This window comes from Lepidochelys kempii, chromosome 22 (assembly GCF_965140285.1).
Source record: "Lepidochelys kempii isolate rLepKem1 chromosome 22, rLepKem1.hap1, whole genome shotgun sequence".
Taxonomy (NCBI): Eukaryota; Metazoa; Chordata; order Testudines; family Cheloniidae; genus Lepidochelys; species Lepidochelys kempii.
In genome coordinates this window covers 13,255,524-13,275,596 of record NC_136401.1, presented here as the reverse complement: position 1 = coordinate 13,275,596, position 20,073 = coordinate 13,255,524, and the positions used below count along the sequence as shown (strand labels likewise).

Genomic DNA, 20,073 nt, shown 5'->3' with positions numbered 1-20,073 from the left:
GTATCCGAGGCAAGTGCACAGGAACATTTACAAATGAACTTTGCAAGTGACAGATTGCAGGTATTGAGGAAGTGTTAACATCTGCCTACAAGCTCACCGCTAAGAGCCTGCGAAGTGTTACTGGGATCGTTTCACACCGGCGAGCTCCAGCTGCCTTCCCTACTGCAACTTTGAGGCTGCGCTGTGTGTCTGCCAGAGGAAAGGGGGCAGATCCAAGAAAAGGGTAGGAAGCTGCATGGAAAAATGCAAGTTAGCAGAAATTCTCCTGGAGGGAGTCCTAATTCACCGTAACAATCTGACCAAATTTACCCGACTAAAACCAGCCCTGGCGCAAGCCTCAGACCCAGGAGCTACCTCCCTCTATGCCAGGGCTGAATTTAGCCTCTTGACTCAGGAACAGAATCAGGAACGAGGGAGGTAGAAGGAGCCTGTGAGTAAGACATGAAGGATGCAAAGAACAACACTGGGGCGAGGCTGGTTTAATTATCCTTGGGGAAGGAAAGTATTTTGAACTTTCCTGCATTTATACCTAAGACAGTGCCTAGCCCTGCGGAGTTCCAACCTGTGCCTAGAGCCCCATAGCGCTCTGGTAAGACAAAAAATAATTCTGGTCCTTCCCAGCCTGGATTTCTGCACACTGTCATCAAACAGAATATATACATCACATGTGACTCTTGGCATGAAAAAGTTACAAGATTCTATGCCATGGAGGAGTCAAACTTGCCATGTGGCTGGAAATTAAACTTCTCCTAAGTGCCTGGTTTTGTTTTGTTTTTTAATTTCTCTTATTGCTATTTTTAGCCAAATATTTTCTTAGCCATTTGCTACCATGTGTGTCCTGGTCAGAGTCACTTTTCCCACGGAGACTCCAGCTGCAGCAGTAAGAGGCTTGCTGTGTGCGTGGAGGAATTTTATCAGACGTGCAGCTCTTGTGTATCTCAGTACAGTTTTATTCTATTGCCCTGCCAGATTCATGGGTCTAAATATCAAGGCACCAGCATGTCTATGCAGGGAGGGTATTTGGGATCATCCATGCCAGCGCTCAGCAGTTACACCTGGGCCCCCTCGTCTAATTGATGTTGACAAGCCCCCAAAAGCCAAGGGAGAAAATAAAACCAAAACAAGAAAGTCTGCAATTTCAAGGCTAAGGGGGCTGGCCGCATGGGACTCAATAACCATCTACAAGAGTTTAAAGGGTGTGAACGCTAAAGGAGGGGAGACGGTGATGAAAGGGACCATCCTCACCAAGTTGCCTGCCCCCGATCCTGATGGCAGTTATCTCTGATGGTTTTCCACTGAACCCTTGCAGGTCGAGAGGGCCGGCACCTCCCTTCCCCACCCCCATGACATACAGCACAACTCCACAGGGACTTCCTGTACCTCACTGGGAAGGGAGACCGGCCATTGCACAGCTGCATGACACTAGAGTGTTCAGCAGAACCACTCAGGCTAGGGTGACCAGATCGCAAGAGTGAAATATCAGGACACATTGGGCAAGCGGGGGGGGAGCCACAGGTGCACAGCCCCGATTGGAGCCATGAGAGGAGGCGCACAGCCCAAGGAAGCTTCAAGAGGGGTGTACGGCCCCTGCTGCAGCTCGCACCACAAGCCATGGAGCAAGGACTCATGGCCACAGCTCCAGCCCCCAGCAGAAGCCAAGGGGCCAGGGGCACAGGTTTCTCCTCCCTCCCAGTGCCCTTCCCCACAGCCCCACCACCACCACTAAACAATGCCCCACACAGACCCCCAGTGCCCTGACACACAAACCTCCCGCACTGCCCAGCGCCCTCCACACCCTCACAGCCCAGCACCCCACCCACACCTCCCAGACACTCACTCCATCACACCCTGCCCCCTTCCCTGGCCGCACTCACCAGCCCTGCTGGGAAGTCTCTGGCTCCTAGGGTCAGAGCGGCGAGGGGGTAGGGGGGTCTCCAGACTGTCCGCGTGCTGTGCCCGCCGCAAGCGCGAGCTCCGTGGCTCCCGTTGGCCGGGACAAGCACCAATGGGAGCTGCCGGAGCCGCGGAGCGGGGCTTGCAGGTGCCAGCAGAGCGCAGAGAGCCCCCTGCCCCCCTGCCACGACCCTAAGAGCCAGAGGACCTGCCGGGGGCGAGGTGGGGAGTCCTGGCGGTGCTTACCTGGGGTGCCTCCCAGGAAGCATCCGGCAGGTCCCCCTGGCTCCTAGGGCTGGGTCAGTTGGGGGGGGGGGGAGGGCTCTCTGCCCGCTGCCGGTGCCTGCAAGCCCCGCCCCCGCAGCTCTGATTGGGCAGGAGGGAGCCGGTGCAGCACGCGGAGACCCCCTCCGCCTCTGTGCCCAGGGGCCGCCCGCACTGCCGGCTCGTGGGCGCCGGGAACTGCCCCAGGAAGCATCGCCACACCAGCCCCGGGACTTCGGCGGCGGTGGTGAGCGGTCCGTCCCCGATACTGGGACAAAGGGCGTCCCCACCGATGTGCTGTCGGGACGCAGGACAAATGGGTTAAAATCGGGACTGTCCCGATAACATCAGGACGTCTGGTCAGCCTAACTCAGGCAGGGCCCTGGGGACGGAGCTTAGCTGGACTGTAATAGAGCAAAGCCCAGAGCATGACCCATGCTGCAATTCCAACTTACAGCAAAACTCCACTAAAAGCAAAGTTGTTCCATCAGGCAGGCAGGCAGGCAGGGCCCAGAGAGGCGCCGTTGCCCCAGCAAGCAGCTTCCGGAACCCCAGGACGCAGGGAGAGCTTCCTGGGACAGTCCTCACTCACTGTGAGAACCCACCGCCCTTCTTTCTAAAAATAACTCAACCCCTCACGTCTCAGAACTGCCCGTCCCACATGGCAGGGCTTCTGTAACCGAGACAGCAGAGAGAGCCGCGGCTGAACTCAGCCTACCTTGGGCAGAATCCCACGTCCACATTAAAGCGTTGCTTCAGCCATCACTGCAGACTAGCCGAGGAATAATTCATGACCCCGCCTGTCCCCACTGGTCAGTGGCAGTCAGGCCCACCCTGCCTCGCTTCCGAGCTCTCCTCTGATCAGAGCTCCCTCAAGAAGAGGAGGAGATTTGAGACGAGAAATCTCATTACAGGGATATCAAGCGAAACAACCCAGCCTCAAAATACATGGCACGGTGCACTGAGTTCGCCGCCGGCAAAGCATCCACGAGTGCTGAGATACAGCCAAGGCACTGGATTTTCAATTGCAGGATGCTCATGTCCAGGTGCAACTGAGAGTTTCTGAAATGCAACCGAACAACAGGATTTGGTCCTGCTCTCATCAGAGATGTAAACTCCTCAGCTCCCCTACTCGGGCATGAGCATCTCTTCTTGGGCTGCACAAACGCTCTTTTCTCAGTACTGCAAGTCACATGGCACATGCCTTGCCAGCATCCAGAATCCACCTGAAATCTGCCAGTGCAGAGTGTGCCACTGCAGAAACCCCACTAAAGGACAATCCAATTACACAGTCACAGAGCGACCAGGGCATGGTTCCGATGCAGTTCTGTGGTGAAAAAGGACTGCAAAATGAGACAGCAGGATTTATTATTTACTGTTTGCATTGTGGTAGCGTCTAGAAGCCACAATCAGGACACAGGGTCCCACTGGGTTCGGCGCTGTATGTGCCCTTCTTGAAAAGACGGTCCCTGCCCCAAAGCTTGGCTCCATGGATAGTGTTGCCAGCTCCAGGCAGCTCAGCTCACAAGGTGTGAGACGAATGTTCGCAAGCTGGATCCTTTCTACTTCAGGCAGCGACAGCAGGAAGACCAGTTCTGCAACCCGAAAGCAGCTGACATTGTCAGCAAGGTGCAAGGCACTTGCAATCCCTTAGCTTGTTTAGCCTGACCCAAAGCCTGCTGACTTCAATGGGGTTCTGGATCAAACCCTGGGTACGTAAGTCAGCAATTATAAAGATTCTGAACAACTTTTCCTTTCCAAAGCAACATACACAACACCCTGGTTGAAAGGCAATATTCTCCCATGATTGATGGGAAACTGAGGCAACAAAGAGGCAAAGGGACTTGCCCAAGATCACACAGCAAGTCAGTGGCTGGGCAGGAGGGCAGGTCCCAGAAGTTCCTAGCTCCCAGCTGCAACACAACATTAGGCCACATAGAAACAGGGAGAGCAGAAATGTAGAATAAAAAGAAGCCATTTTTCCATCTAGCTGGTACAACTCAATTGGAGTCCCTGGCATTCATGCACCCGCCTCAGTTGAGTCAGTCCGCTGCTGAGCCCAGAATCCAGCATTCGCCCTATGCAGTCACTGCAGCAGCAACATCTAACTCCTTACTTTTAATAAAGCCTCTTTAAATTCCTTAAGCAGGGGAGGCAGCAAGTGAAACCCAATTCTGCTTTATTCTCTCGAGGGCAGAAGCTCCCTTTATTTAGCGGACCACTGCTAATAGCTCTGTCTCATCAGCCAGTATTGAGGGAGCAAGGCTGCAATGGTTTGGAAGTCTGACACTGCAGAATGAGCTGGGATAATAAGGTCTAAAGGAGAAGATTCCTCCTGACAGGCCCACAATAATCTAGTAATCCTAGTTAAGTCCCTGACAATGAGAAGTGCTGAACAACAGTAAGGCAATGAGGCACCAGGGTCCCATTCGACATGGAGGCTCCTGCTGCAGTTCATGCTTCAGGCAGTGATGGGGGAGCCCTGGCTAACCGAGCTGGCTCTGCTCAGCCACAGAACAGCTCCCTAGATAACGCAAATGGGGAACCTGCTGGGCAGGTAAAGCGGGAATTTATATTGGAATATTGATGGCCTAATTTTTCCATGACTCACTACCGCATAGACAGCCTGCGTTACTCACTAGGCTCAGTATGGAACTATTAGCAGGCTCGGGCCTTAGAGAGCAACCCAGTAGGTATCCCTTTCTCATGCACCCATCAATGTGGCATCTGGACATGGCTCTCCACGTTAAGGTGGGATTGCCTGCTTGGGATCCCCACCGCTCACAAACTGAGTCTTCGAGGCTGCAGGGCACTCGGGGCCTGTTCCCCGCAGGTAGCCCCATGAGCGCACGGCTTTATGTGATGGCCTCCTCCTTGTCCAATGCTCCAGGGACTGACTGAGGGGCCTCCAGAGCTGCTACAGCTTGAGCTAAAGGTCTCTAGCTGGGGCTGTACCAGACTCCTGTCCCCCATGGATCCGGCACGGACGGCACTACGTAACACACTGGCCAGATACACGGATTCTCCAGCCGCAGCGCTGTTTAAAGTCCAGCTCAAAACCAAGGACCTTGTGCTGCTCTCCATCAGCCCTGGGCAGCCTAAACGCCGCTCATTCTTTGTTCACGTCACACACCCAAATAGCATGGCAGCACATACATCACAGTCACTAATGGAAAGAGAGCCTAGGCCAAGATTGGTTAAAGTGACTGGTGATTTTGGGAGCCTCCGTTCTCGGGGGGGGGGGGCAGCTAGAGACACCTGAAAGGGGCCTGTCAGAAAGCGCTGAGCCCCACCCTCTGAAAAGGCCCTTTGAGGTGTCTCAAACTGGGCATCCAACATTACGACTCGCTTCTGAAAACCATGGCCCCAGTTTCTCTCTGCAGATTCCCGATCAATTTGCTCCGTTTACGCTTGAAAAGATTATTTTCCAACTGCCGACGCCACACTACAGCCCAGGACCTGAAAACCCAGGGGGGTCCTTCCACCTCCGGCATCAGCACCTGCAATAAAAACTCTGCAACCTCATTGTTGCTGCTGAGCCACAAGGAAAACAAGCACTCAGCTTGCTCTTCCGTCACCGCACTGGCTCTATGCTGGTAAAGACAGTAGATCTGATGCAGAAACACAAAGGACACAGGCATTTTGAGTCAGAAAAGGCCTTTTCTGAACAAGTTTAATTTCACACCACAGCTGCATTTTAAAGATTGGTTTACATACTAAGTGGCAATGAAATCTTGATGTACCTTTGGCCCCCTGCTGCCACCATCCTCCGTCCTTTATCTCCTTTGAGCCAGTACCACGCCAGGAGATGAAGGGACCATTGCATCACTTAGCATCCCAGTTAAGAGCATGCTGAACAGCTAGCTGTTAAAGGAGATTCAAGCGCAGAGCAGCAGCTGTGAATTCTGCCACAGGTACTCTGGCTTTTATTTTTATTATTGATGTGTATTGTGGAAGTTCCAAAGAGCCCTAGTCACGGGCCAGCTCCCCGTCATGTGAGGTGCTGCACAAACAGAACAAAAAGATGGTCCCTGCCCCAATGCTATTGCGGGATATACAGGGGACCTGAACTCCGGACTGAGAGGAAGAAAACAGGGGAGGGAAGAGGGAAAGGCGAAGGGGTATTGCAATAGGAGGATTAAGCAACAAAAGATATTGCATCGCATCAGGAGCACAAGGCTGATTGACAGACGTGAGAAGCAGGAAACCTCTCTCTCCGAAGTGACTGAGGATGAGCCAGGAATTGAAAAGCTCTTGGTAGACTTTCAAGCAGCCGCAGTCATTACATTTTTGTCACTCGATTGCAAGGAAGAACTCCAAGCAATTTCCCAGCATGACAGCCAGATAGCCCTTCAATTGCATTAGCATAGCCCTTTACAGAGATACGTGATGCAGGCGGAGCCATCGCGCTGAGTGGGACTCAATCCAGCTTGTAACATTTTGGTACAACGCATTGCGTACGTGCTCCAAAGAGCCATCCACGTGGATCAATTCGCCTCACCAGGATTCCCCAGCTGGTTTCAGAGGGGAGGTACAAGTGGGCATAAAGGAGACAAAGTCTTTGGCCGCATCTGCACTAGAGGTCTGAACCACTGGTAACTCGCCAAGCTGGTGCAATCAGCAATGGAATGGTCATTCTGCCCCTGGTGCAAATACTGCCCCCATTCATTCCAGTCAACCTTCAACCCACACACTCCAATCTATACCTGTTCCAGGTATGTATGTTATGTCCAGTTAATATCGTGCCACTCACAACACCATCATCCACATCACTTCTGGCGTTGGCTCTATGTCATCTGTACCTAGTAGAGTTATTTATCATCAAGGTAAACCCTAATTAACTGAATTGGTGCAAATGCCCTTGTCTGAACTTAGCCATCAGCCCCAGCTCGCTATCCTGGCCACTAGCTGCAAAAATGAGGCTATTCCTGAGCACAAACAAGGCCTGAGAGAAAAAAGGAGTGTTGAAAAGGAAACCTGGGCCACCAGCTGGATTGCTGGGAACCGCCGTAATTCATATGAACAATAACTCCCGCTGATGAGTGGGCAGGACCTCCCGTTCACTGCTGGCTAACAGTCAGTAATAGCCGCATGGTATTTCCGGGAGCGGGCCACAGGGCCATGCCATGTACGCAACCCCATAAATGCACACTGGAACGTGAAGGGAGCTCCCTGTGCCCAGTAAAATGCCCACGTCCTCCCACGCCCCGGAGATGCCAGCTCAAATCCCAGAACAGCTGTCAGGGCTGGGCCACAGAGCACAGTCAGTTCTGCACTGGAGGCCGGGGCGGGGGGGCGGTGGAGTGGTTTAGAAGCCATTCCCAGTGAAAAGAAACAAGACTTCAAAGGACGTATCCTCCCCAGAGCGGGAGGGAAGTTTATTAAATCATGCAGTGCAGCGGGGCAAGGACAGCTGTCCCCTGGCCAGGCTGAGCAGAGATTCGCTATGGAGAAACTCAGTAGCTGATTTCACTCCGACGCAGGCCCACACACTGCTACCTCAGTGGGCAGAGCTACAACACCCCCTTATTCCTGGGCTCCTCGCAGTCGGTCAATGGGAAGTGGAAGCTCCTTCCCGGACACAAGCAACAGACAGTGCTGAGCTCCGATTGCCATGGAGGGGGCTGGCATGGTAAGGAGACACACTGGCCCTCACCTCCAGACCAGGAGTTCAAAGGCAACTCAGGCCAGCAGTGACTGATTTGTAGCCATCTAGTGGCCGTTTTGCTGGCCTGTGTGATGTAAGCCGTGGGTTCCTTCCTGGTTCCTTCCTTTAGCGCCTTCCTTTGCAGCAGACAAGCAAAGGAACGAAGGAGGCAGAGACCGTAACCTTCTCCCTTTTAGCAGGTCCCAGTTCAGAAAGACACTTAAGCACATGCTTTACTTTAAGCACATTTAGCCCCACTGACTTCAGTGGGACCATCATGTGCTTTGAAGGAGGCATATGCCCTCGCACCCTGCTGAACCGGGCACATTGTGGCAGCATGTGGGAGAAGTATTTTCTGGCACACTTGGCCTGTGCTGTCCTTGTTCTGTGGCTAAACAGAGCAACCAGCATTCAGGGCTGTCAAGAAAAGACCTTTCACCAGCAACAAGGGGCAGGCTTGCAAAAACTCAGAGGACAGTTACGCACCCAGCCCCCATCCAGATTGGGGGCTCATTACCATCTAGGGCTTGGGAAGTCTCCCCTCTAAAATAATCTGATTGCTGGTTCAGATGACATGCTCGCCCCTGGCCGTTTGACCTGTGGGTACCCTGGGCAGGCATGCTACTTCGCTTTTAGAAAGCTGCGGGTTCATTTTGGCTTCCCTAGGACAACAAGTCGAGTTGGAGCAGCCTTCTCCAGGTCTGCGTGGGCTACCTTTTTGAGCTGTGCTTGTGAAGAACTGTCAGCCTTCGGGTCTTGCTTCAAACTCTGGTCTCTGTCCAGATTTTTTTTTTTATTTGGTCAATTGGGTTCGGAGAAAGTTGGACCGATTTCATTAAACAATATGGGTGCAATTTCCTTTGACAATGACACCATCCCAGCTGCCATCCTTTATTGGCTGGCCCATAGAAGAGTGTGAAGTTGCAATGTTTGCTCTGCAGCAACCACAAACAACAGGATGAACCCTGCTCTCTGTTTACACTACTCTAAATCCGGAGTGACTCCACTACCTTCAACGGAGTTACTCCAGATTTAGGCCAGTGTCACCTGAGAATAGAGCCTAGCCTACTATTCCTCGGCACAGGCTGTGATTCATACCAAGAGGTCTCAAGCCCAGGGTCGCCAACAGGTGTCAGAGGGTCACAGAAGCCCTCCTGTTCTACTTCTCAGCAGAAAGGATGTCCCATCTATGTCCAAGTTAGATAGGGTAGGGGGCAGGCAAGGGTCCTGATATGGGAAAAATTGAGAACTCCTGATTGATATTGATGGTGCATTAGGGTCAGGCGGGGTTGTTTAGTGGTTAGCAAAGGGAGATTGGAGAATCCGGATCCATAGCTCCCATCCCCTCTTGCTTTAGCTAAGTCACTTGTACTTTCCTAGAGCTGTGTATTACACCCTTCCTTCACTGTGGTTGTGAGTGCTTAATGTTAGGCACCTCAAAAAACATGACCTGATTTTGAAAAGTGCTGGGTACCCAGAAGACCCAGTGAAGTCAATGAGAGCTGCAGGTGCTCGGTGTAATGCACTGGTGTGTATGTGTCACAGGTCCCCCTCTGTGCCAATCTGCAGACTGACAGCACCCTGCTACATAGCATTGGCTCCTTAGCTCAAGCACTTGCAACTTACGCTTTTAGCTCTGGAGGTCAATTCCGGGTGGCTCCGCCGTCACTCAGCGCCTCTGAAAAATCAGCCCACTCATTGAGATGCCCAAACACAGATGTAGGGGCCCAACTTTAGGCAGCCAAGTTTGAATATTCTGACCTTCACCTCTCTCCCTTTGTGCAAGTGGGAATACTACCCACCCCACTGGGATTCAGTCATTTATTTACGTTTGCAGTGTTTTGATTTCCTCACCTACAGGGATGCTATCAAGGCAAAGTGTGGCTATTGTTACAACAAAAAGGGAGCAAACCCAAGAACTGTGTGTTTGGCACAAAATAAACAATATCACAGGGCTGCTGCAAACAGAGACCCGCTGAAAAAAAATAAACAACAACAATAAAGGAATACCACTGGGAGGAAGAAATGTTTATCTTAGAGCTTTTGCAGGGCTTAGTGTGAAAAAAGAAATGGAGGTTAACACAACGATTGGAAACTTTACAAAAAAGAGCAACTGACAAGCTCCTTCGAAGGGATAAAATAAATCTCAGAGGAGCGGCGTGTGCTATGGGGCTTCGCAGCCTCACTCGAGGCGTCAACTGTGTAAACTCTGAAACGGTTCCTCTGCCGTAAGCAGCCAAAGCCCCTCTGGAAAAGGCCATTCGCTGTATGCCACACAAGCAGGGTGCAGTGTCGTTAACGGATGCCAGGGGCATGAGGGCAAAGACTTGGCAGTTGGCTCATGGAGACCTCCCCTTCCACTACCGTTACTTGGCTGCTGCAAAGGCTACCATATTGACCTACCTTAAGGATCCCTCTGAGTCTCTGTGGCAGCCCATTTTGCAGCCCAATCCTGCAAAAATTTAGACGCAGGTGTAGCTTTCATTACATGATGTGTTCCAATGGGGTTTGGACTGTAAGATCCTCAGGACAGGGACTGGCTCTGTGTTTGTACAGCCTCAAGCGTCCTGAGGTCCTGCTCCACGACTAAGGCCTCTATATACTACTGTAATACAACAACAGGGTTAGGGCCTTTATTTTCCAGGGATTGATAACTTGGCTATGATATTCTCCACTCCACCCCACCCTCCCACCAATGCTAATCTTGGTCTAAAAGAACAGAGCCTTGTACAGTTTAGCTGTCTGTTTGCCCAAGGGATCTGTTTGCATTTCTGTTGCAGACAAGTAAAAATTTATCATCATTGTGCTAAAGATGGATGAGCAAACTGTGTGCATCGGTTTTAACCATGCCTTTGAAAAACTGGTCTAGTATTTTAAAACCTGCTCAGCCAATTCTAAATTACAGGTTTGCAGAAAGGAAAAAAAAGTGCAAAGAATGCACTATATTATATACACGCATGTATGACTATACGTTGTTTGGAAGAGCAGTCCGTGGTGTGTGTATACATGTGTGCAAACGTCACTTGGAATTGGCTGAATATTTGGACATTATATCTTTTTAAAAGTTAGCATTATGTTATTCCAAAATACAGACTAGACTACCGTTGCCCTGGAAAGTGGAGGGGTTTGTTTCTTTATTTTTAAATGCACACACACACAAATGATTATGGCCCCGATTCTGCAACTGGCTATGCTTGAGAGCACCCCAGAGACGGCACAGAGTCTCACTGAAGTCAAATCCGCGTGGCTGAGGGGATCTGCCCACATGGAGCAGATAGCAGGATCGGGGCCGAAATACAAAAGTGTAGCCACTTTTGTAAAACATTTTTAAATATGCGTGGCTGTAGTAATGTCACAATTGGAACAGGACGGCTGGAACAGGGGAAAGAGGGTTAGGTTTCAGGAGGGACCTAATTCAGTCTGACCCCTGGAGCTCAGCAACGCAAGCTGGTGCCCACGTTGCTAGCAGACATGCAAAGGCCTCTTGGCATGTAACCCTGGCCTCTCTACAAATCTCTTTCCTACAACTCTGCCTGCCTCTCTGCCCCATCACTTATTACTAATGAAACAACAATCGTGTCATATTTTGGAGATCTAGCATACAATGTGCTATCTATTTAGCAAACTCTGAGTATTTTCAGATCAAACTCCTCTAGTTTACTTCATTAGACCCCTGTAGACACACTGGCCAAGACTGGCAAAAGTGACTGGTGGTTTTGAGTGCCTCCATTTTTGAAGGCCCAAACTAAGACACTTTTAAGGGAGCTGATTTTCACAGAGTGCTGAAATTCGGCCCTCTGAAAACCAGGTCTCTTTCACAGTGTATAAAAGTGGGCATCTAAGAACTGAAGCCCACAAAATCACTAGCCACTTTTAAACACTGGCTGTTTATGCAATGGCTTTGAATTGTTCCAAACATTTATTAGGGCTAGGATTTTCCAAGGAGGCTATGGGAATTAGGAACAAAAGTCCCATTAGATTTCAATGGGAGTTAGGTGCCCAACTTTCTCAGGCTCCTTTGAAAATCTCACCCTAGGTGAATAATAGACATTTTAAAATGTGTCATTGCAGATCTACTTGAAATAAGGCTGAATCAACTGTTCTGAACAGTTACCCTTTCACATATACACACCTGAGAGACAACAAATCCCTGAAGGAGCACAGAACTCAGCTTTAAAGCTGGAAGTGTCTTTAAATGGGCCAGCTGTACCTAAATAATTTATGAAGTCTCTCTGTGCCTGGTGATCTTACATTTGTGTTCTAATAATCAGGCATACTGATAGGATAAGGCTAGAGAAAGAGAATTCCCTTCACTCTGCAATCCCTGGGATTTATGAGTTTAAAAAAAAAACAACCCACGGTGCGACCCTGAACATTATCTGAATGCAATTTAATTTTATCTACCACATCCATTATTGCTTCAAAACCTTTATTTTCTCTTCAACTTGTAACCTGCTGTCTAAAGCACTTTGTAATATCCTGCAGGAAGGAAACTACACAACACAATCATTCTATTTTCGTCACCTATGAAGCAACTTACGCGTCACAAGGTAATTCAGATTAATATTTCAAATTTACGCTGAGGACCTGTAAGTCAAGTCTGACAGTTAGATTTCAGCTGTAGGGAACTGTGTAGACCCTGGTTTGCTCTTATAAAACCTGCACCTATATCTGTTGCTGGCAAAATTCAGGAGATTTTGTTCCAGTCAGTTGTCAAGTTTGGATCTGGACTCCTCCTGTTTCAATCCTAATGAAATTTACCTTGAAGGCCCAACAGCTGTGGGAAAGCAACTTAGACCAGGTGCTTTAGAAGCTGGAAGAGCAACCTCTCCAGAGCTCGCACTCACCACACTGCCAGGCTGTTTCTAAAGATTTCAGGCTCTATTATGCAGCTGTCTTAATGTTTTTGCACTACCAAGCTATGTGCTAGACAGCTGTACTTTATCAGTAGAGCTATACAAAGCTTCCTTACAGCATGAAAATCAAAGGAAGAGACTGCAAAAGAAGAGGATAACAGAACTTCAGCAGACGATTCTCTTGCAGGAAACATCTTTAATACTACCTCCCCCATAGTTTATCTCTGGAGGACGCCTGCTTGACCTCCATTTATCTAAAATGAGAAAGAGAACTTTGTCAGGATCCGACTATCCTAAAGGCCAACACAGCAACAGCTCAGAGAGCTACTAGCTGCCCCATGCCAAATGGACACAGACAAACAATAATCTTTCATTGTTAAGTCACTGGAAAAGAATGCATTGTTCAATAATTGAACTCCAAGACAGCCCTTCTCACTCCAACTAACTGGAGGGGGGAAGCATCATGTGCATATGGGGGTTTAACTAGGTCAAAGGGTGTGAAGGAAACAAAGACCTTGGAGGTTTGCAAAGCCAGACGCCCAATATCCAGTCAGAGAGTCTGGATCGTGTAGTCCAACAGGCATTTCTTGTCCTGTAGAGCGATAGTTAGAACTACAACTAGAGGGCAGGCAAAACACTGCGGGTGAAATTCAGCCATGCATACTGCTTAAATACAATTTAAACCATCAAATGGTGCGTAGGTCCTGGGCAGACTCTGCAAAGGAGTGCCCTTCACCAGATGAAGTGGGCCCATATTGACACGTTACTGATGTTTACGCGTTTGCTTTTGTCTTTGAGCAAAACCCAATACCCACAACAAAGTGCACATGGGGCAGCAAACAGCCTTTATCAACAGGGAAGTAGATGGCAGCGTTTATCTGCCTGTTGACAGAGGAAACAGACTGGAAACGTAATTACACTCATTAATTTTATATCTTTAATTCATCTGTTTTTATATGCTGCAATTTCAAAACAAGCCTCCAGGCACTAGTAAAACGATGATGCAAAGAAAGCAGTTATTTTATCCTGTCGAGAGGAGGGTTTGCACTAAATGCTCATGTTTTGCACACAGGGAATTAGGCCTCCTGGGATCCTGAACACAGCACATAGTGCTCTCTGGAAATTCTCCCCCTGCCTCGACTCTGCTTTATAAAAAGTTCGCACACTTTCCTGGAATCATCAGGGTTTGATGCAATCAGCTGTGAAGCATTAGCTCTAAATATACAACGGGGAGGCCAGTTCTGTCTCAGTGCACACACCAATCCCGCCACCCCCATTCTAACTGTCAAGAATGCTGAAGCAGAGAACACAACGTGCAAGAGTAAAACTCTCCCCCGCCAACCACCACCATCCCCCCCAAAATAAACCACCTCTCTACCAATCCAAATGAGTTTCAGGGGGAAAAAAGAGCTAGCTATCAGGGCTGACCATTCTACCTTTTGGCGCAAGCAAAGAGAAAGGGCACATTGGCAGGAAATTAAGGAATCCTAGCTACCCACCGACATCTTGTAAAGCAGCTACTGTTCTTGTTTGCTAAACTGGGGCTGCAAAAGAACATTCTGCTCTGTAAACTTGCTTAAGCGATTGCTGCCCATTCAAGCCATATACATGGTTCAAATCCCAAGCACACCAAGGGATAACTAAAAAAAAAAAGTGATGTTCGGTCCAAGAGACACAAAATTCAACCTCCACAAGGGAAGTAAACTGGTCTGTAAAGACAGCCCAAGTTCACAGCTAGGTCATTATCGCTTAGCAGCTTTCTCTCTTTGCACAAAACACATTTTCCTCCTTCAGCCCACTTGTGCTTAAGGAACAAAATAATCATCAGAAGCATTTAGCGCAAGAGGGAATTTGCTGGTATCACATTCTCTGTCAACAGCTGTAAAGTGGATGTGCATGAAACTTGCAGCCCCTTCTGTTACACTTTGGTGGCGATGCCAACATATTCCTTGCTCAACTGGAAGCACCAAACCCTTCCTAAGATTTTTTTTTCTAACCTGTCATCAAGCATCCACTTTTGGTCCAGCTCAATGAGCTGTTTCTCCTGTTTTTTAATTGCCTGTTGAAAATAGAGCAACACTGCGACTACTTGCAGTCAGAAAATCCGTACATGCAACTCACACCCCAGTTTAGCACTAGAGCTAAAAACACTGCCTTGAAGAAGCCATTTTTGGCACCAACAGTTGACTCTGAGCACTTGTTTGCTTCTGGGACAGGTGGACTGTATATTAAACAAACATCAGGAGACTTTTACCACACAGTTTAAAAATATAAATGATTGTAGAATCAAACATATCAGTGAACCAACAAACTTAACCCAAGTCAAAATAAGTCGAGTCAAATACCAATGGATTACAATAAAGCATCCAGACAGATATTTTCATGCAAGATGGGTCCAAATCCAACCTCTGGGTCCAAATGCCTCAGAATTTTCAGAGAGTTGAGGGGGGTCATTCAAAATCCAAACTTGGATCTGAATTCCAGAAAGCGTTGCTATAAACCATGGAATGTTCAAACTCCAGCGAGAGGCCTGTCTATATTAGCTGTTTGCAGCGTTGTAGTCCCAGGATATGAGCGAGCAGATCTGACGAAGAACACTGTGCAGCTCGAAAGCTTGTCTCTTCCACTAACAGCAGTTGGTCCATTAAGTTATGACCTTACCCACCTTGTCTCTATATTAGAGAAGTTTATACCAGTGTAGCAAATCTGATGTAGCTGTATTGCACTGATGTAAAATGGGGCTTGCATCAACACAACTTATTCCACTGGTGTAGCTGCATTAGTGCACATTTCGCTAATGTAGACAGGCTCTTCAGATTTTCTACAGTGCCCATAACTGTATTGTTACTGTTTAATCAGATTATGGTAGCACTTCAAGGCCACAATTGAAATCAAGGCCCCTCTGTGCTAAGTGCTACATGTATACAGAGTAAGAGGCAGTCACTGCCCCAAAAAGCTTACAGAGTAAGGCCGAGTCTACACTTAAAAATTAGATCGACCGACCTATGTTGCTCAGAGCTGTGACAAATTTCATGCCCTGAGCACCAAAGTTAAGTCGACCTAGCCTCCAGTGTAGATGCGGCTAGGTCTACAAAGGAATTCTTCTGGCAACCTAGCTACTGCCTCTCGGAAAGGTGGATTAACTACATCCAAGGAAAAACCCTTTCCATTGACGTACGAAACGGCTACACTACGGCACTCCAGGGCACAGCTGCCATTGCGTAGCTGTGCCACTGTGGTGTGGCCATCATCTAAACCTGGCTGCGAGTACCCAAATGCTCCAAACCTGAGTTTTGCAGCCTGAGGCCTCGGCATGTTTGTAGAAGGGCATTTTAGCAACCAGCTAGGTGTCCAAGCCACTGCCAATTACTGGGGTGGACTATCAATTATTCTGGTTGTTGCATTTACCAGGCCTTTGCAGAAGCTTAGCAAGCAGGGGCGGCGCTTTAGTACCACCAGAAATGGGCTTGACATGACAGCTGCCCTGATATGCTGGGGTAAGCATCTGTGAAAAACAGGAAGTCTGGATATATTTCTGAACTGCTGTTCTAGGGAAATATAACTCCCAGACTGACTGCTTGCTTGCTTAACAATTATTTTTTTTAATAATATATTTTTGTAACACCTGCTTTTTGCTGACTGACTGATTCTGTTTGGTCAGCCATGTAACATTTTCTTGATTGACATGTCTCATAACTGTTCAGGTATCAGAGGGGAACTGTGGGTTGGGTCAAGCAGATCGCCTCGTGGACTCATCAAGACCTCCAGCCACAGACAAAAGGTTTGCGACCAGAAACCGCAGGTTGAGTCCCCTGAATACTGCTCCCAAACTCCTGAGGGGTAAGTATCTGCTTAGGGTGCTCTATAACCTATGTGTTTGTATGCGCTTGAGACTAAACGAAGCAGTGACTTTGAGTTAAGGTATTCCAATGGGAATACTGGAGACCAAAAAGCGTCTGGCTTTAAAGTGAAAACACATGGTTTAGGTTTGTCTGTGTCAGCCATACAGCCGACGGAAGCGCTGCATCTCCCTTGGTTTGTCCTGATACCACCTCGCACAGATTAAAGTTACCAAGAGCTTTGGGCTCAGGGGAACCTTGGGTAACATATTGACAAGTTTTAAGAGTAGAATTAGATGGGGTGAGATCAGAGTTACCCAGGAAAGAATTTTCTGTAGTATCTGGATGATGAATCTTGCCCATATGCTCAGGGTTTAGCTGATCACCATATTTGGGGTCGGGAAGGAATTTTCCTCCAGTGCAGATTAGAAGAGGCCCTGGAGGTTTTTCGCCTTCCTCTGTAGCATGGGGCACGGGTCACTTGCTGGAGGATTCTCTGCTCCTTGAAGTCTTTAAACTACGATTTGAGGACTTCAATAGCACAGATATAGGTGTGAGGTTTTTTTTGTAGGAGTGGTGGGTGACATTCTGTGGCCTGCATTGTGCAGGAGATCAGACTAGATGGTCCCTTCTGACCTAAATATCTATGAATCTATGAATTTTCCATCTAAATCTCCTCTTCTGTTATGTTTTCAAATACTCAACTGGCATCAAACATGTCCTGAAAGTCTCAGAATCAGCTGCCCCCCTTTCTCTGGGGGCATCAAGGCCACAGCCATGCCACGACTTACGTGCTTCCTTAACTTTATGCCTCGTGAGGAAGTCCGTTGACTTTGACAGGGCTGCAGGCAGCACATAAAGTTAAGCGTGTGTATGCGTACGTCTGTTCGGGCTCAGGGCCGATGTGATAGTACCATAGTAAGCATTCCGCACCCACCCATGTCCACAAATACTGATTTCTCCTTCAGTGTGCTGTCTGCAGAGAGCAGCGGGGCAGTGGGGTGGGGTGTGGGGAAGGGCAAGGCACACTGGCTGCCACCCCACCCTGTCCTGCCTTTATTCATAGCCAGACAAGTGAGCCCAAACTCATTCCTGAACTGCATTAGCAAATGTTTCTGAAATCAAAGCTGCCAACATTCATGTGGGGCCCCTTAAACAATAGGGGCCTGTGCCCTGGATTGAATAGGCTCTACTGTCCTGCCTGCCTGCCTGCCGAGGCTGTGCATTCCTGACACCCTCTGGGGTGAGGGCCAACTGAGATATCAATATTCTTAAAACCATCTTGATTCCAAGGCCACAGACACCGACACTCCCCATTGCCCTGCCCCAGTCCCGGCAGGCCGGGGCATCTCTCAACCCAGCCCTCCTGAACAGCAAACCCTGAGGGTGCCTGCAAGCCACGCCCTGGCCCCCAAGCCGGAGTGGCATATACTGTGGTGGGGAGTCCCTGGCCCCTCTGAGCCTAGAAAGGGGGTGCACAGGGAGCGCTACACACAGGCAGCCCCTGGAGAGAGCACTCTGCCCCAGGGGGCTGCTCAATTGGTTCCCAGCCCAGCCAGGAATCTGAGCCCAGAGTAGCCGGGATGTTCCTCCCGCTCTCCAGGCTGGACCCGCAGCCCGAGGACCCCTCCCCTGCTACCCCATGCTCTGGGGGGCAGCTGGTCCCCCCCCTCCTCTGCTACCCAGTGCACATGGGCACAGCAAACCCCACCCCGCTTCCCTGCCCTCCTTGTGCACCGGGGCGCAGCAGGTCCCCCCTTCTCTGCAGCCTGTGCGGCAGGTCCCCCTTCCCTGTTAGCCTGTGCACCTGGGCATGGTAAATCTCCCCCTTCCCTGCCCTCCGCATGCACCGGGGCGCAGTGGGTCCCCCCTCCTCTGCTACCCCGTGCAGCGGGGGGCAGCCAATCCCCCCTTCCCTGCCCTCCGCACGCACCGGGGCGCAGGGGGTCCCCCCTTCTCTGCTACCCCATGCAGCGGGGGGCAGCCAATCCCCCCTTCCCTGCCCTCCGCACGCACCGGGGCGCAGGGGGTCCCCCCTTCTCTGCTCCCCCATGCAGCGGGGGGCAGCCAATCCCCCCTTCCCTGCCCTCCGCACGCACCGGGGCACGGGGGGTCCCCCCTCCTCTGCTCCCCCGTGCAGCGGGGGGCAGCCAATCCCCCCTTCCCTGCCCTCCGCATGCACCGGGGCACGGGGGGTCCCCCCTCCTCTGCTCCCCCGTGCAGCGGGGGGCAGCCAATCCCCCCTTCCCTGCCCTCCGCATGCACTGGGGCACGGGGGGTCCCCCCTCCTCTGCTCCCCCATGCAGCGGGGGACAGCCAATCCCCCCTTCCCTGCCCTCCGCATGCACCGGGGCACGGCGGGTCCCCCCTCCTCTGCTCCCCCCTCCAGCGGCGCGCGGCCGCTCCCCCAGCCCGGGGCATGAGCATCTCCCAGACTCGGCGCCTCTCTGCCTCGCCCCGGCCGGGACTCACCGAGCACCGGCAGCAGCAGCAGCAGCAGCAGCCGCGCCCGCCGCCCGAGCGCCATGATGGGATGTGCCGAGCCCCTGCTGGCTGCCGGGGCCGGAGGCTGCGCACTCCCGGTCTGGACGGGTCCCAGCGCAGGAGGCGGGGAGGGGGGGAGGATGCTGCTCAGGCCTCGGCTGCCAGGGCAACAGTATCTAGGAGACACGGGATGCCGGAGCTTCGTTGTCAGGGCAACAGTATCCATGACACGAGTGGGTTGGAGCCTGGGTAGCCGGGGAACTCCATCTAGCTTACAAGAGAGGCTGTAACTTGCTTACCATGGTAAGAAAATAATAGAACATGAGACCGTAACAGCCATACTGGTCAGACCAAAGGTCTGTCTAGTCCCGTGTCCGTCTAGTCCAGTGCCCTGTCCTCCGACAGTGGCCACGGCAAGGTGCCCTAGAGGGAATGAACGGACCAGGTCATCAGCAAGTGAGCCCTCCCCTGTAGCCAGGGGTGAAAGTAACTTACCGGACTTACTGGTACAGGGGAGTCCTGAGCAGGGGACGTGGCCTCAACGGGGAGAGGCGGGGCCTTTAAATACCCAGGCCCTTAAAATCAAGATTTAAAGGCCCCGGGGGCTCTGGCGGCGGTACCAGTGGCTGGGAGCCCCGGGCCCTTTAAATCACCCCCGGAGCTACCAGTTGCAGAGGCGGCTGGGAGCCCCGGGGCTCAGGGGCGATTTAAAGGGCCCAGGGCTCCGGCCGCCGCTACCACGCTGATGGAGCCCCAGGGGCTCCCAGCTGCCGTGGCTATCCCGGGGCTCGGGCAGAAATTTAAAGGGCCTGGGGCTCCACTGGGGCGCAGGGCCATCGGTGATGGAGTGGTGGAGTGAACAGTGGCACAATGAACAACAGCGGCCAGAGCGAGTGGCCGGAGTAAGAGGCAAACAGCTGGAGGAACCAGTAAAGTGCCTTTTCCCCTGCCCCTCAATCTCCCAGCATGGCCAGTTAAATCACACCAAAGCACCTCTGAACTGGTGACCAAGGACAAGAACTGTGAGTTGGGTGTGGTGGAGGGAGAAGGGAGGGGCATGTTAAAGGAACATTTGTTTGTTGGATTATTT

General features: G+C 50.8%; 1 protein-coding gene across 1 annotated transcript in view; it reads right to left on the bottom strand.

Moving 5' to 3' along the window:
* Positions 1 to 19,073, bottom strand: part of JAM3 (junctional adhesion molecule 3) — a 41,820-nt gene extending 22,747 nt beyond the window's left edge. The window contains exon 1 of the mRNA XM_073320833.2: positions 18,972 to 19,073. Within this exon, the coding sequence (XP_073176934.2) occupies positions 18,972 to 19,026 (55 nt within the window). The 5' untranslated portion in view covers positions 19,027 to 19,073. The remainder of the gene's footprint in view (positions 1 to 18,971) is intronic.
* Positions 19,074 to 20,073: the final 1,000 nt, after the last annotated feature.